The sequence below is a fragment of the Lissotriton vulgaris genome, chromosome 10 (genome assembly GCF_964263255.1).
Source record: "Lissotriton vulgaris chromosome 10, aLisVul1.2, whole genome shotgun sequence".
NCBI lineage: Eukaryota > Metazoa > Chordata > Amphibia > Caudata > Salamandridae > Lissotriton > Lissotriton vulgaris.
This window is the reverse complement of record NC_141698.1, coordinates 29,233,529-29,250,901: the sequence shown is the minus strand read 5'-3', so window position 1 is coordinate 29,250,901 and position 17,373 is coordinate 29,233,529. Positions and strand designations below refer to the sequence as shown.

At 44.2% G+C, this 17,373-nt stretch overlaps 1 protein-coding gene across 2 annotated transcripts in view; it reads left to right on the top strand.

Annotated features, from left to right (window-relative positions):
• PORCN (porcupine O-acyltransferase) overlaps window positions 1-16,868 on the top strand; it is a 64,117-nt gene extending 47,249 nt beyond the window's left edge. Inside the window, exons 8-13 of one of the 2 annotated variants that reach the window (XM_086940330.1) lie at window positions 1,163-1,263; window positions 6,484-6,560; window positions 8,310-8,373; window positions 10,625-10,710; window positions 11,216-11,326; window positions 15,946-16,868. In XM_086940330.1, the coding sequence (XP_086796456.1) occupies window positions 1,163-1,263; window positions 6,484-6,560; window positions 8,310-8,373; window positions 10,625-10,710; window positions 11,216-11,326; window positions 15,946-16,047 (541 nt within the window). In that variant the 3' untranslated portion in view covers window positions 16,048-16,868. The remainder of the gene's footprint in view (window positions 1-1,162; window positions 1,264-6,483; window positions 6,561-8,309; window positions 8,374-10,624; window positions 10,711-11,215; window positions 11,327-15,945) is intronic. The other variant, XM_086940329.1, reaches the window with a different exon arrangement.
• Window positions 16,869-17,373: the final 505 nt, after the last annotated feature.

The window sequence follows — 17,373 nt, the reverse complement described above, 5'->3', positions numbered from 1 at the left end:
TGAGTTGCTTCCAAAAATAAATCGGGCCCTTCGCACAAATGTTTGGTAGGTCAAGGAATTGATCGGCGCGTTCCTATCTTGTTTTCATCTGTGCAAACAATGCACTTAATGGGCTGGGGATTTTGATCTCTGGTATGCTTTTGTTGGCAGATAATAAAATAGCCAGCTTCAGAACTTCAAAATCAGCCGCATATTCCATGTGGCTGAATAAGAACAGTTTTTCCAGCAGGGTCATACCTCTGTCAGTGACATTAGGGTGGTGTGAGTCAGTTTTTCTGACCAGTAGTGTGGTGTAACCAACAAAAAATGATTGTTCATCAAGTGAGGTGGGTACATCATGAGGGAAATGTTTTGAAGCGTTTTAGGGGAAAAGGAAACATTTCTGAAGGAACTACCTGTTTTTCTATGCCTATGATGGTGGAAACTGAAAGATTGGAATATTTTCAATTGTTATAAGTGGAACTTTGCTTGGGAAAATTCTGCAGTTCTCATTCACCAAATGAGAATTTGGAAATTATGACCATAAAAAAAGTGTTGTGAAATTGTTCCTTACTTTTCTGTCTACAAACACCAAAGCCATATATTTGGCAATGCTTTGCTCCCTGCAAAGCACAAGCTCCTCACACAACTGCATACCAGGGGAAACATTAGAAGACACTTGCGGGAACGTAGTATAGGTTCAACAGAATTCTATAGTCCAATAACTGGCAAACTGTGCCATCCAGCAATACTAACACTGAAATTAGATTTTTACCATGAAAACCAGTCTGCAAAGTTCTCTTCCACATACGCCTGTAACAGGACATCCAGCAGTCCAGTCTTTAATGGCAAAGACAGGGAGTCCAGATCTCCATGAATCAGGTCAACATTAAACCCCACAGCTATGTTGCATGGACACTGCAGGTCTGAAAGTGCTAGCAGAGCAGAACAAATGGCAGGACTAGACCAAATAAATGCTGGTAACATGACAATCTCTTGAACACATGTAGACCTAAACTATGCCAGCAGTGAACATAGAAGGGCCTCTGATTCGCCCTAGGAGGCAGGAGTTAAAGTCCATGAATATTCACTTTTGCTGTGTGACACCCAGTGAGACAGGGATTGATTTCCTTTGCAGATCTAATGCTTTTGCGTATGTTCTCTGCTTCTCTCTCTCTTGCAGGGACCTGACAGTGTCGCGCCCACTGAACGTCGAGTTTCCACGGTCCATGGTGGAGGTGGTGACAAGTTGGAATCAGCCGATGTCCCGCTGGCTTCACTCCTGTAAGGCTGTTTCTTCTGTTGCGGTTTCCAGTAGACTTCTCATGTGCTGTGCCTTGCGCACTGGGTGGCGATGCTAAGCTTTGTACAGGATGGGCCCATAACATTCCAGTTTGCCACAAATACCAGTTCTTGCGAACAGTCTCTTGCTCTTTACTGTCCTACTTTCTGTGACCAAAATCTTTGTTTACAGCATGTGCTTGTCTGCAGCATATTTGGCATAGTATCCCTCTTTATTTACACATTTTTGCACTGTAAACATTCCATGTACACCATCACTGTCAATGATGGTGCTTATTTGATTACACAATGTTTCTCCATCTACAAAATACTTACAGCGGGTGGTGTCTCCATTTAGGTGATCGGTCTCAGTTTACGGTCGATGTTTTGGTTCTAAACTGTTCTCTGTATGTACACCCCTCTTCTTTGCTTTGTAACATATTCCTATTGTGTATTCCGTGAATATTTCATTACATTATACGTTTCTTATGTTTTCAGAACCTGTTTTTCAGCATCCACAGACATTCACTGTAGAAGTCTCTACATTGTCAGTGTTTCTCTGATTGATTTTATAATCTTTTCACCTCCCCTTGTGCAGCAATGATGCCTACGTAGAACACATTACACACGTTATAGCATTTGCTTGTTTATTTACATCTTATCGTTTATTTACATCTTATCGCTGTTTCTTTACAGCATGAAGCTCTGCAGGATTTGCTTCACTTCATGGTCCAAGGCCCTCTGTAGTGTATGCCTTGGCCATAGCTGTTCATAGCCTGTTGCTCTTTATATAAAGTAATTACAGTAGTTCTTAACTCTGGCTCCTGTAAATCCCCACCTTAAAAATTATACAAATTAGTATTTCATCAACTTAATATGCAATTGATAAAATAGTTTAATTCACAAACAAAACATGTACTGCAACGGGTATCAACTTTCAAATTCCTGAAGATTTACAGAGTTTTAATGTTTGATTTTCAATTTTGTTTTTTATGTATATATACTTTATTAATTTGCTAATATTTAATATTCTAAAGAGGACCCGCAGCTCGTAGGTTAAGAACTACTAGTCTGTTGCTCTCTACAGCAGAGACATGACAACTTAATTTAAATAGGGATTGTTTTAACTGGTAGCTCTGTTTACAGTGTGTAAAGCTCTGTCAAAACAGACGTTTGAGTTGTACACAGTTCTCATGTTAAAATTTTTACTTTTCCAGTTTGATACCCTTTGTTTATTTAATTTACCCCTTTCTTTACAATATATTATGTTTTTAGAGAGGCCTGATTTCTAACATATCTGAACATACCTGTTGACACTCAATTAGTCTCTTTATAATTGGCATCTCTTAATTCTCTCCATATGCTTTCTGCACTTCACATCATGGGTTGTACCTTGGTTTATCACTTCCAACTGTTTCTTTGATGCATATGGATAACAATTTACAGCATGCAGCTTAGGTTAGACATTACAGTTCTGTTTACTGTATATTACATACAGCTGGATACCTGCATTTGCAGTATTTGTTTAAAGCACCAGTCACCAGTTATCTCTCTCTATTGTACAGAGATTTCCTTTGCAGCAGTTGGTTTCAAACCATTTAACGCCGAGCTCTGATTGAGTGAAAAAATGATTCCCTCAAACGACTTAACTTCTAATTTGCTCTATTGATTATTGCAGTGCCATTTACTTACCTGCCCAATAAGGCCTATTAAAAAAAGCTCCAGAGGCTGCAATTTTCTGTTGTTCAGCTCTTGGAAAAAAAAGTGAAAATGGGCTCAAAGAGCTTCGTTGGCTGCCAGTCAAGAGCAGAATTGCCTTTAAATCTCTTTGTGTGGTACATAATGCCCTTCCCGGAGCCAGCCCTGAGTACTTGCAAAACGAAATGAGATGGTATTCTCCCTATAGATGCCTGCCTTCAGCTTCATCTAAGACCATGGTAGTGCCCAGGATTCAAAAAGCTTCTTGGGGGGCAGAAGCTTTGCACATGCCAGAGCCAAGCTTTGGAACCAAATGCCACCTCACCTCAGATTTCAGGCAAACATGCTCACTTTTAGGAAGCAGTTAAAACCTGGCTCATTTCTCATCCCTACTAGTTGTGGTTTCTTACCTTTTCCTCTGTTCTCTGTTTCTAGCCGCTGCAGTTCTTGCTGCCAGTGCCAAGATGCCCTGTGGGCAATCGTTTGCGTTTTACTAATGTTATCTTATCTTATCTTGGCAGTATACAATGTTAACCATTTCACGTATTGGCAAGTAAAGTAGTGTCTGGGGTATAATAAAACAGGAGGAAAAACATGATATTCCATTGTGCAGGGCCACAGGGGTGTGGAATTCCTATTGATGTCCAGGACAAGTAGTCTCAAGCCGTGCAACGCACCCTTTTGTCTGCTGGTTTACAGATCCACAGTATGGTTGCAGGATTGTGTGCTCATCAGACAATCTATGTATCCAGATGTGTAAGAGGCTTCTTTATTAGATGCAACGACATGCAAACAAATGAAAGCAAGGCTTGTGATTTGATTTTCAAAACAAACATTGTACTCGTAAAATATTAGCAACAGAAAAATATTGTCCCTGTGAGAAGAAACTCTCCTCCCACCCTGAAAAAAGCTTCACTCCTGTATTTGTAAGGAGTACATTTCTGACCTTTTCTAGGGTGGGAAAGGATTGTGGAGAAGTTGGTGAATACATTTAAACATGCATGTTTATGAGGGTACACAAACTCACATGGCAGTCCAGCCCTGGGACCATCACTTCCCTCCTTCTTGTGCCCCTGTGTGTAGATTTGCTCTCACCAAAACCTTTATGCGATCAAATTGAATTATGAATGAAAAATGGTATGTCTCCTGCTCTGACTGCGGAAAAATCCACCTATTCCGTGTAAGTACTTCGTGTTCATTAGAACTGCAACAAAACCGCATGTTGTTCTAAACATAAGATTTTGTATAAATATTGCGCTCTCCTGTTATCCGCATATGCGGAATCGGAAACACTGCATGGGCGGATCATTGAAGTTAAACGTGCTGTACGTACTCCATGGTATTTCGTATTTGCTCACACATCTAGCAAACAAGGGAACTGCGGAACAGTGCGATGAAGTGATGTGCCAAAGAACTAAACGATATGGGCGAGTGGAGACTGTTGGCCTGGAGACTGAGGAAATCTCCTTAATCCTCAATTGGCAACCTAGGCTCAGCCCTAGGCAGAGTCCGAGTTTCTTTACAGTAACATTTTGTGAAATCGAGTGAATGGTTAAAGCAAATACCAGAGCAATTCACAAGACATTTCCACAGAAACTAAAGTAACAAAAAAATAAAAAGCAATGATACACCCTGAACTCTTCTACAATCAAAACTCCTGCAAAAACAACAAGGTAATGGAAAGAATGCTTGACTTAAATCTCAGCCCTGGCGATCACTCAGAGCTGCATTCCAGTCCATTGTTTTTCATCGACTATGCCACTCTTGACAGAGACCAGCTCTATGTAAATCTGTTTTGGTCCTTCTCTTATAGGATCAGTCCAGCTGAAACTGCCAGGCCGGGTCCTCTGCAGTCGGAAACATATGCAACCTTTAACTGGGTTCGGCCTTCTTAGGCTGTGTCGGTGTGTTCTGTGGCACAGTGAGCACGGGACCCACGTGTGGGCAGACCGACACTCTAAGGTTACCCAAAGCAACAACACAATAAAGTGATGAAGGAAAGCTTGAATTGATCTCAACCATAGCCAAGAAAATTATCATCTATGAACGGCTTTACGGAAGTGACCTGTATAGTTTAAAGTGCCTTTTAATCTATGTAATGAATGTGTAAATAGTAACACTACTGGGGGACTAGTGCAAGTGAATGCACCTCCTTTTTTCTAGCACTGGTCTGAGTTTTAACTTGCCTAATCTTTTTGGTTATAACACAACATGATGTTTTTCACGTAGAGCAATATGTTAGCGACATGTGATGCTAGCCACTTCTCCAGAGTGTTTCCTATTGAAGGAGTTCATGGTAATTGGCAATAAAAAGGAGATAGATGAAAACCTAGCTCTAAAGCAGTGAGAGATGAGATAATGTATTTAGATGGATTTCAGGCAATAGTTTTGTGATGCAAGAGACTCGCCATGCCAGAGCCAGGAAGTGAGCAACTGTCCCCTTGCTGTGCAGAAAATCAGAAGTAAAGAACCATTCAAGCTAGGCCTGGCTTTTTCAACATCTAGAATAATGGAAACAACCAGGGTGAGTTCGAGCTGGAGTGTTCAATTGTTCTTTTTGCATTTGTCACCCCCAAGTGGGCCGGGTATGCCCAGACGTGGATCTCGTGCGTTCCATGCCACTGGAGTCAAGCTATCCTGGCTGATGAGGGGTGAAAGCCCGAAACCGATCCTAGGATGCTTGTTTCCAGTCCAGGGAGAACCTGGCCTGGCAGTCCTGTCTGGACTGCTCCCATTGGGCGCAGGATCAAGACTGATTTGCATATGGCTGGGTCCAAACTGGAATGGCACGGTGAGCAAACAACCCATGGATTTAGGCCCAGATCTCTGTACTGGGGTGAATGCATGACATTGTTCTGCATTCTGTCAATCAATTGTTCTTTTTGCATTAGTCACCCTGAGTGGGACGGGTATGCCCAGACGTGGGTAACGTGCTCTCCATGCCACTGGAGTCAAGCTATCTTGGCTGATGAGGGGTGAAAGCCCGAAACCGATCCTAGGATGCTTGTTTGCAGTCCAGGGAGGACCTGGCTTGGCAGTTCGGCTGGACTGTTCCCATTGGGCGCAGGGTCATGACTGATTTGCATATGGTTGAGTCCAAACTAGAATGGCATGGTGAGCAAAAAAACGATTGATTTAGGCCCAGATCTCTGTACTAGGGTGAAGGTATGACATTGTTCTGCATTCTGTCCATCTATTGTTCTTTTTGCATATATCAGGAATGTCCTACTTTAGTCTAAAGAGATGGATGCAGCCCAGACTTTCATTACACCAATGACTTTAAATGCATTTCAGTTAGAATAATTATAAGGATATTTATCTTGGCTTGTTGGCCTATAAATCGGACTTGGATCTGACGCTTTTGGTCTTATGACACCATTGCCCTATACAAGCATAACTTTTCTCAAGATTTATGAAACACTGCTAAGAATATGTTATCTCTGCCAGTGTTAAGTGTTCCTTTCAGTTACATTATTAAAATGTTCTCCTAGAATAAACCTCCCTTACATCTCGTCTCTTTTCCAGATGTATTTAAAAATGCTCAAAACCTTGGGACGTTCTCTGCGGTGATTGTGACCTACGCCGCCAGCGCACTCCTGCATGTGAGTATTAAACACGGTACCAGTCCTTGCCTTGGGCAGCGTGAGCTCTTGAAGTGGACCATTTTACCCAACAAAATAGTCCAGTTATTTATGTAGTCCTGTAGGCTGTTTCTAAGAGCTCCTATATGTTGACAGAAATGGAAACTCATAAATATGGGGAAGAGATCACGTGTTCATGTTTGCACGGTGTTGGACAGAGGTGGAAGAAGGACTAGCATCCAGATCTCCAACATTCAAAGTCATAAACTTATCCATTAGACTACACCTAAGAATCCATGCATACGTCAAATGAAAGATTGGATGTCGGCGGTATTAACCATACCTGCCCTGTTTCCTTTCGAAACCCACCCTGCCCTGCATGTGATTATCTTCTTTTAATAAAGCTCTGGTTAATCCTTGCTGCTGGGCCTGGCTTTTTGAAACCGTTGCTCAGGCCTCACATGTGGCTGCATTAGTGACTGTAAAAGCGTTTGGGGAGAAAGGGGCTGGGGAAGGGGGCATTGAGCGGCATGGTGCAGAACACTGGGGTAAAAATATTGAGCAGACAAAAGGTGATGGGAGGCTGCTTGCAAAGAGTCTAACCAGTGGCAATCGCTTGGGTGGCATCCCAACACATTGTTGTTGAGCCCACCATGTTACCACACTGTGGACACAGCCATATGCAAATCAGCCTTGACCCAGCTCCTCATGAAAACCGTCCATTCTGAACTGCCAAGCCAGGCCCTCCCTGAACCGGAACACAAGCAACCCAGGGCCCATTTTGTCGAAAATATGGGCTCTACAGCCGGGTATAGCTTGGTGAGCATGGGACCCACATCTGGGCAGACCCATGCCACTTAGAGCGGTTCATGAAACACAAAAGGTGACCGGGTGGCTGCTTGCAATAAGTCTAACTGCTGGCAATCGCTCGGGGTAGCACTCCAACCCATCGTTCCTTTGCTCCGCATGCCTCCTCTGTCTGGGCAGTATCATGAGAGGTATGAAGCACCATGGAGCATAGAGATCGGCTAGGGGCATGGAGCACGAGGACAGTACTGCACACATTAGGGACCTTGGGCACCACTCACTTGATATGACTGGAAAAACTTTCAAGGGAGTGCGATGCTGGCTGTTGGGGTGTTGAGCTCTGGGACTGCGTAGCCGGATATCCAAGTATGCAACCTTTAATCGAGAGCTGAGACCGGGTGTGGGATATTGTATGCAGTGAGTGAATGGCCTTGGTGACTGAAACCCTTTGTAAAGTGTGTTGCCCTGGAATGGGGCATTGAGTGCATGGTGTGATCTGTGAAAGCTTTCAGGGGGACCATATCCACAGGTAGTGGACATCTGGCTCCGTGGATTCTGGAACTGATGTGAGCTTGAGAACTTTCGGGAAGTATGGTGGACACGATCAAGGGCATCAAGCGCCACGGGTGCATGGCTGTGAAAGCTCTTGGAGTGTGGTGCTGTGGCAAGGTGCATTTAATATGATGGCTGTATGGCTTGACGTGAGCACCTTGGTGACTGGGACAGGAGGGCTGTGAGAGTATGTCGTTTGATGAGGCTGTGTAACTTCTGTTAGCACAGTTCTGGGGGGGGAGCTACTGGGTGGGTCCAGGAGTAGCTGGGAAAAGTTTGTGTGTGATACACGCTGTGGGTAACGGAGTGCTTTTGGTGCATGACCTCCTGTGACTCTAAACTTGTTTGGTTACCTACTGCAAGCGGAGGGCTATGACTCCCCTCACCTATTATTCCCTGTTTTTGTTATAGGGACTCAGCTTCCACCTGGCAGCTGTCCTGCTCTCCCTGGGGTTCATCACCTATGTGGAGCATGGTAAGAGCTGTCCTGGTTCTTTTTCCAAACAAGTTGTGTTGACTCACAGTGAAGCCTTCAAACTGACAGGCACTTTGCCTGAACCATCCAAACATCGCATCACCACCCAGAGGATTTAACATGGTTTCATTGAGTGTCCTCGCCATGCACCAGGTGAACTTCTCTGCCTCACTAGTGTCTGCTGCAGCTGGTTTCCTATTACAAAGAAACCCAAAGGAGTCATTGCCTTCACACAGGCATTTGTGTCTTTGAGAAACCTTTTCACCTAAATTCCTTGTATCAATGTGGTAACACGCCCCCAGGTTAACCCTTACAGTGCACTGCAAAGTTATACCACTGGCATGGATATCACTGAGTCCACGACCGCATTCAACCGTACAATCAACACACCCCATCGTACAAAAGCATGTACAAATCGAACTCATAACTCCCAATCAACACAGTCCCATAAGCCAGCAGATGGATATTTGAAATCCCTTCCACCAACCAATACCTTCAGTCATTTCACACGTAAACATGTCTGCCTAGCTACTGCTACCATATATCCCAGTTTGCATTTAAACAATTTTGCTACACCTCCAGTTGCTTCCAAAAAACCTATAACACATATAAATATCAAGAACAAAACAACAAATATCCTCGACCTGCTACTTAATACAACCCATAAACCACTCCGGTCTGCATAGATTTGAAACCAGGGATTTATGGTACAGAACTCGATTTGTGCTGCAAGGCCAAACCAGGGGGCGAATGCGTGCCGTATGGATATGTACAAAAGAACAAGGCAGGTGCCTGTGCTATCCTTCTACCTTGTGAGGGAAGCTTGCACTGCTGCTGTCTTTACTGTGGTTGGACTGCTGCTGCCTTTACATGTCTTTACTGTGCTTGGACTGCTGCTGGCTTTACAGTGCTTGGACTGCTGCTTTCTTTACTGTGCTTGCACTGCTGCTGTCTTAACTGTGCTTGGACTGCTGCTGTCTTTACTATGCTTGGACTCCTGCAGTGTGTTCTTTACCTGTTTTGTGTGAGGGAAGCTTGCACTACTGTTGTCTTTACTGTGGTTGGACTGCTGCTCTCTTTACCTGTCTTTACTGTGCTGGGACTGCTGGTGTCTTAACTATCCTTGGACTGCTGCTGTCATTACTGTGTGTGGACCGCTGCTGTGTGTTCTGTACCTGTTCTTTGTGTGAAGGAAGCCTGCACCGCTTCAAACTGTGCTCTATCTTTTCCACGAGAGAGAAACCGCATTGCTACATCTACTATATGTAACGCTTTGCATTTGGCTTTGCTCACGTTGAAGGAATCCTGCCCTGCTGCAGTGTGTGTTGTATGTCTGTAAGGGGAACGTGCACTGCTGCATGTGCTGTACCTGTTCCTTACATGAAGGCACCTTGTACTGTTGCTACCAGCGATGCATGTACAGCGCGCCCCTATCCTCCATGTCACCGAGGCATCACTTTTCCAGGTCTGAGCTTTACTTTCACCAGTAATTGCTTTCAGATGATCAGACCTGGCCTCTGACCTCCAGAATTCACTGATTTGTTACATTAAAACCCAAGACAGGACAACTGATGACCCTACTATATGTATCATGTGCGGTCAGGGGGGTCAGTGGATTATTGCATCCGCCACAGATATGTGTTTAACCTCACAGCCACAGGTACGATTCCTGGCAGGTCTACTCAGACTTCCAAAGGTTGATAAAATGAGAACCATTTAGTTGGGTAACATTAAACATGTTAATTCACTACCAAGATAACCTTCAGGGTGCAAATGCGCTTTTTAAATACACCTTGGGGTGATTAGAGCGTGTTATAAATTTAATTAACATAACATAAGAAATGCATGTTATGTTATGTCTGGAAGGGACGCAAGCTGTTGTCGTATGTGTGTTTTTCCATGAGATTGTATGAATGAAGCTTGTGTTATAAGTATCACTTCTTTACCGTACGCTTTTACTGCTGGTACCTGTGTTGTGTGTATTCTGCCTGCAAACAATTCTCGTGCTGTGCCCACATGTGCATCTCTGTGTGCGGGATGATTGAATAGACAATGCCCATTCTTTCCTTGGTCCATTAGCCAGGGAAGCTGGACCTTTTACCAGTCACATGTGTTCCAAAAGTCACAGGCACTGCAAGTGTGTTGTTTATATCTAGTGTGGGTATGTCTTCTCGACGCCCCCCCCCCCCCCCCCTCCCGGAAGGAGTATTTGTCTGTCTGTTGCTCATTGGCTTCCCTTTGGGTTTTCCAGTTCTCCGCAGGAGGCTCGGGGCTATCTTCAATGCCTGTATCCTGTCCAGACGCTGCTCTCCGGGCTGCACCCATCGTCACAAGACGGTAAGCATCTGCTGCCGTGGGGCTCCTTGGAGCCTGCAGTACGTGGGAGAGTGGAAGGCTCTGATCCTGCTGCCTGGGGTGGAGAATGGTGGAAGGAGATGGATGTGTCCTGGCATCTCTCAGCCTGGAGGAGGTGGTCCTGAGGGCCTGCCAGTGCTTGGGAGAGTGGAAGGCCCTGATCCGGCTGCCTGGGGTGGAGAATGGTGGAAGGAGATGGATGTGTCCTGGCATCCCTCACGTTGGAGGATGGAGCGCTGGACATGTTTGTGTTTGTGAGGGAGCCATGGACTGTGGGAAAGGGAGCTCCACAAGCCTGATGGAGAGTGCAACAAAAATGTGGAGTCTGGTTGAGAGCATGGAGGAGGCTTTGGGGTGAATACAGAAGTTTATTAATGTGGAAGGTGATTGGGGGCTTCTCTAGAGCTTCTGCCAAGGGAAGCATGAGTTTGGGTTTGTTTTTGTGTTTTTTACTGCTGTCACCTCTTCTCTTGCTTGTTTTTGCCAGGATCTCTGGGTCCGAGGAGTAAATCTCTTTTTTGGAGCTCTGTCCATTTTCCATCTGACGTACCTCGGCTCGCTCTTTGATGTTGACACCGATGATTCCACGGAGGAGCAGGTAAGAGGCTGGCTTATGTGTGTGAGGGTCAGGATGAAGAGCTCACCCCCTACTTTTGCCCAATCCCTCTTGAGCCACCTACTCCCACCGTGCTCCTGAAACCAATGCTCAGAAATAAGAGGCCTGAGGATGAAGGCGCAACATTTGCCTTTAGAGGCTCGGCTGCCATTAGCAGTCTGGGTACAATTCATAGTCTGTGAACTGAGCACAGTTTCTAGTTCATCCCCCCTGCTCGGCATAAAGAACTGAAATGTAGTGGGTGAGTCATGTGGCCGAGCGATGGAGTCGCCTCATTCAGTCCTTCATCAGTACCCTTCAAATTGCCACTTTGAAGCCCTTTAGAAATAAGGCGAGATATGAGACACTTGGGCATTCTGTACCCAAGGCATATCGCGCATGCACACCCTCCCCCCAGCGTCCCACCCCCACCCGAGTCCATTGCGGTGAGAAAGTTCAAATTTAAAATAAGTTATTTTGATTTTGATCAAAACTTCTCTATTTCCCAATCCTGGAACTAATGCACAAAAATTAACTTTCCGTACATTTGAACATTGTTATAAATTTAATAAAGTTGACCTATTAGTTTTCACTAAATTGAAAAATAGATCAAATGTAAAAGGAAGGATTTTTTTGAATTGGTTTTATTCAATCATTACATTTTTACAACTTTTATACCCATCCACCGAGATCCCCCAGAAGTCCTTCGTTGTACTTGTTTAATACAGTTTCGCAGTGACAGTTTTGTTACAAACTTTTTGTGCACTTAATTGGTTACTTTCCCTATTAGTTTCTCTGGTATCAATTGATGATGGCATAAGTTAAACTTCCTCTGCGTAGTCTTTCGCTTTACCTCAGATAGTGTATCTTCCTGATGCTCTAGTTCCGTCAACACTGCTTCACATATCATTCCTCCATTCGCCTCTCCTTTTTCGTACCGCAACCTTCTCCTCACTCCGCGTTCCACTGTTACCCATTTAGCTAGTCTTCCTCCAACTTCCTAGTGTTGTTGCTTTGATTGTTGTGCATGTCTTCTTTTGGCTAATGTTAGCCCTGGCTTAGCACCTTCTGACAATGCCTGGTTGCCTTTGCCACGTGGGGAGTGTCGTTAGCCACAGGCGGATATCACACTGCAAAGCAAAGCTTGTTGGAGTACGTACGTTCTGTGTCACCTCTTTCCAAAAGCTCTGTACTCTACTGTGTACGTATGTGCCTGTGTTTATCATGTATTTGTTGAAGGTGTAGGTCTGTCCCGGGTTGATTTTGTGCATGAGTAGATGTGTCATGCATATCCTGTGCATACACTTATATTGATCATCTTTGATCAGATGTTTCTGGTTACCTTTTGTCAGTTTGTGAAGATCTTTTGTCAGTTCTCTGCTCCTGTTTTTTTCTCTAGGTCCTGCTCCATGCTTCTTTCATTTGGCCAGCCTTTTTATTCTCTGTGAGTAAGCACACCCTGTATGATCTGGTGATGAATGTGCCTCCATCTCACAATTCTAATATATTCTTGTTTATCTAGTAGTCAATGTCTTGGTTCCTTGGGGGAGTCTACCCATCCCTTCTGAATTGGCTTTTCTACATATGTGAGGAAGTTGGCATTGCAAATTGTCCATCTAGCACAAAAGTTTGCAAATTCCTTCAATAACCCCTTAATGCTTCTAACAAGACCCTCACTCTACCTCTGTCCCATTATAGTCCCCTGATTAGGGTGTCTAGTCTATACAAGCAAGAGTCTGGAATTTTTGTTGGCATACCTGTGGCATGTACTGTACTCGGAAAGGAACTATAATTTTACTTTAAACTGTTTGTCCCATCAGGTACATTGGGTATTTTAACTACTTCTCAATGATTTTTAAAATGTATTTATTCATTTGTTTTAGCATTGCTTCTACTTTCTACTTGCAAATGTATCAAGATCCGCACGGATCAATCTACCCCGATATTTAAATGGCCTTGTTTGTACTGCCAACCGGGATCCAGCGAGGCTTCCCTGGTCAAGCTCCAATGGAGGGTATAATGTAGACTTAGGTTTAGTCTAAAGCCACATAATGATCCCTCTTCTTGGAACATAGTTTCTGTCTCATACCAGGGTCCTTTATTGCTAGGACTATGGCATATAATGATATAAAATTCTTTTTTTTCTACTAGTTTTCCATTTCTCTTGCTCTAAACATCACTATTTGTGCTTGTAGTTTAATTACCAGTGGCGACTGGGTACACCCTTAATCTCGTTCCGCTGTGTACTTTCCACCTGCCCGATAATAGTTTACCAGTTTTTCCTTTCACCTCTTCGTATAGCAGTGATACCATCACAAGAACGATTTGCCTAATCCATATCCCCTAATGCTTTCAACATGGGTTGTAAGTCTACTTACTGTATTGAAGGTCTTCTGCACACCAAAGCTGGCCAGTGCACAGACCCCTGGTCTTTTCTCTGTGTTCTTATGTAATAGAAGTGCTTTTCTTATCTGCTATGATTGGGTTTTCACCATTTTCTCTGCTCCCTAACAAAGCAAGTCCTCCCATCTTGCCGCCTTCATGCTCTTGTTCAGCGTACCTTATAATTGTGTTTGCCTCGTCTTTCTCTAGGTGCACCCAGTTCCTCCATTTTCTCAAGTCTTTCTTCCTCTAAATTGTCACCTAGTGGCAGTTTTGCTATTTCGAGAATTTCTTTCTCTAGCTTAGTGCTTTTCGGTTGCTAATGTTTTCCTGGCCCTTTAGTGGTTACTAATTGATTTCCCTCTTTTCGTGACTTTAAAAGCCTCCTGTAGTGTTCTTCAAATTTCAGTGGACCTTTAAAAATCTATTATGGCTTCCCTTATCTCTCCTCTGAATGGCTAGTCTACGAGCGCTGTGGGCTGCAGTCTCCACCGCCCTACCTCCCTTTGACTGGCAGTGAAATATTCAGCCCCTTGGAATTTCCCTATTCGTTCAGTACATGTCATTGGAAAGTCAGTCCTCTGGGAAGGAGGACCTTCTCACATCACCTTGTTGCTTTCGCCAAGTAGGATCCGCCTACCCATGGTTACCATCACTGGCGTGGACGAGCGGCCTATGGTCTATCAGTAGTTCTTCATTGTTTATCCAGTAGGCAATTTAAGTCTCCATCCAGAGTAGCTTATAATGTGCATACTGAATTAATAAGTTAGAGATTTCTTCGAGAATGTTAGTAGTATCTATATTGGGTGCGTTGGCATCTTCGTGTATTTTTTCTACACTCATGGGTATGTTTGGGGCAGTCAATAATAGAACCCCTCTGACCGAGGAGCTGAATTCCGCATCGGGCGCACTGCTCTGCTTTTATAAATATGTCTTGTAGCATTGCCTGGTCTTCGGTTGTCCTTTTGGTAGAATGTTGGGTAAGGGGTTGGGTGGGGCCAGAGTCCTCTACTCTCATAAATATCTATTGTAGTATTGTCTGGTCTTCTATTGTACTGTGGTAGGACTTGGAGTAAAGGGTTTGTTGTTGATGTAAATCTCTGCTCTTAACATGTATTGTTCTATTGTCCGGTCTTCTTTTGCCCTTCACAAAGTGGCTGAGAAGGAGTAAGGAATTAGTTGGAGCCACCCTTCTCTTCTAGTGCACAGCGTATTTGTAGCTAATGTGAATCGGCGGTGTGTATTTTACAAAAGTGGTGCAGAGTCTCCTCTCTCCTCGGTACCACTGGCACTCTCACCATGCCTCTAAAGGGCTACTAAATCCACCAATGCTCCCAGTGAATCCTGAATGCCTCAGATGTGTGTCAAAAGAGCCCTATACTCTTCCTATTCATCTCCAGTTACTTGACTGTTTTAGGATGGTGACAAAGTCGCCCCACCCCTCGGGTATTCAAATCTTTCTGAACATAAATTCTGAAACATTTGTAGAAAGGAAATAAATGATGCTTGGTGTGTTTGGTCAGTTTCTTGCCTACAAGGGAGTAATAGCCTGACCCTATAAACAGGGCCAATGGAATTAGCAATTCTGCACCCATGGCGTTTTTTGTATAATTATGGATTTGCCACATTTGTCGCATAATCCATGGTCTGCTGCATTATTTACAGATTTTAACCAAAATTATTGTTTCTTACTCAAAAGGATCAAAAGTTGCCATGTTTTTTGCAGCGAAGTGGCGGGCCCTTTTGCGGTGCAGCGACAGGCCACCTTTCCTTTGTTGATTGCTGGATTTAGGTGTTAAACAGAGAGTTATCGATGTAAAAACGACAAACTAATGAAGTAATACAGCCACAAATCTGCCACATAACACTGCATTTGTCTTTTTTCCGCATCATTTTGTTAGCTCTATTGCATTATTTGTTATTCCCCTGCTGCATAATTCCAGTGGCCCTACCTATAAGAGGTAAACTGTATAAAGGAAAGGTTAGAATTTCTCCCAAACATTCCCCACAGACGAGCTGAGCCTCGGTGTTGAAGAGCGGAAGCTTTAAAAGGCAGGTTTCAAGCAGTGGTATTCCGAGGGCTGTACTCAAGGCCATTTCAAGGCACCTGGGCTAAAACAATAGGTGGGGGGATGTATTCTACTTTAAAACATTTATCACTTGTGCACCCTTGTGTTAAAGAACTAAAATGACATTTGTGTGAAAGCAAGCCCTTACATTTTTGTCTCTTTCTATTGCAGGGATATGGGATGTCCCACACGGTTTACATGTGGTCTGAGTTGAGCTGGGCTAGCCACTGGGTGACCTTTGGCTGTTGGGTCTTTTACCGCCTGATTGGTTGATCCAATGGATCCAGCTAAGGATGTCTTATTCCAAGGAGAGGGACTCGGCCGCTGTGGAGATCTGGATCTGTGCTCTGCCGCACCATCCATTCTGCTCCTTCCCCCTTCCGCAACCCTGTCCCCTCTGAACCTACATTACAGACTCGGTGTGAAAGGGCTGCCCATCTACCCACTGAACCTGTTGTATGCTTTTCAATAATGTGCCAACCTGGGTCACTCTTGTCAGCATGGATCTGGGCTGCTGCTGAAGATTTCATGCCCATGCCAACACGTGAACTTGAGCGACATCCTTTCCGACACTTGTAAAAAAAAACATTGAGCTGAAGTATTACCGGCTTTTATTCCAAGCGGATATGACTGAGGTTCTTGGGGTGCAGGTAGCGGTACGGTATATGAGGATCTGGAGGCAGAGAGATCCAGCACCTGATGATTATTAACATGTGGACCATTGCGGTAAACAGGAACGGCATGGTGGCCTGTGTTGTATCTGTTCCTTCGAGACCTACTGCGTTGTACTCTGTTACTGCGTGGATTTCCACTCAAGACACTTGCCACAAGTCAAACCGACCCCCTGTCAGACTACTGTTGGTCTGAACTGTAAATACTATTTGAGGTATTTGTTCTTAACATACCACTTGTACTGTCCTGTGTGACCTATAGCAAGCACGCCATTCCCACTGTGTCATCTCTCCGGGCCCCACGTGCTCCTGCCTGCGGGTGGGCAAGGGGACTTGTACATATTTTTCAGACATACCTTCCTTTTTTCTGTCAACTCCAAAGCACAGTGAGTACCAGAGATATTAAAGTCCGTTTTATAACAATTTCTTGGCCATTTTGTTTTTTTAGCCACATGAAGGCATGGAAGACTCTTGAGTGGTGTATATAAAGTCCTTTTCTAAAGTAATCTGCTGAGAACGAGCAGTGGCGAACACTTCATTGCTTGACTTCAGTATAGTCTTATCTTTGTGTTTGTGACAGAAGTGAAATTGTGTTGGAGTCAAAACCTAAGTGATATGGTATAGTGTTGGAGCGGAAGGTACTTAATTGCCATGGTAACTGCAGCCCTGGCGAAACTGCCATTTTGCTGATTGTTTTAGCAGAGCATATCTGCTGCCACACAGCACACCTGTATTTAGGCTGGAGGCGGAGTGACCATATATCTGGCGTTTATAAATAGAGAGGTCCATGGAGCCTCAAGCTGCAAGATGAAGAAAAGGTCTAAACTGAAATTAACTGGCAGAGCGGTGTTTGGTTCAAAGTGTTGGAATGGCAGGTGGTGCAGTAAGACTGTGCTAAGTTGGAGCAGTAGAAGTGCAAGGGTTTCCA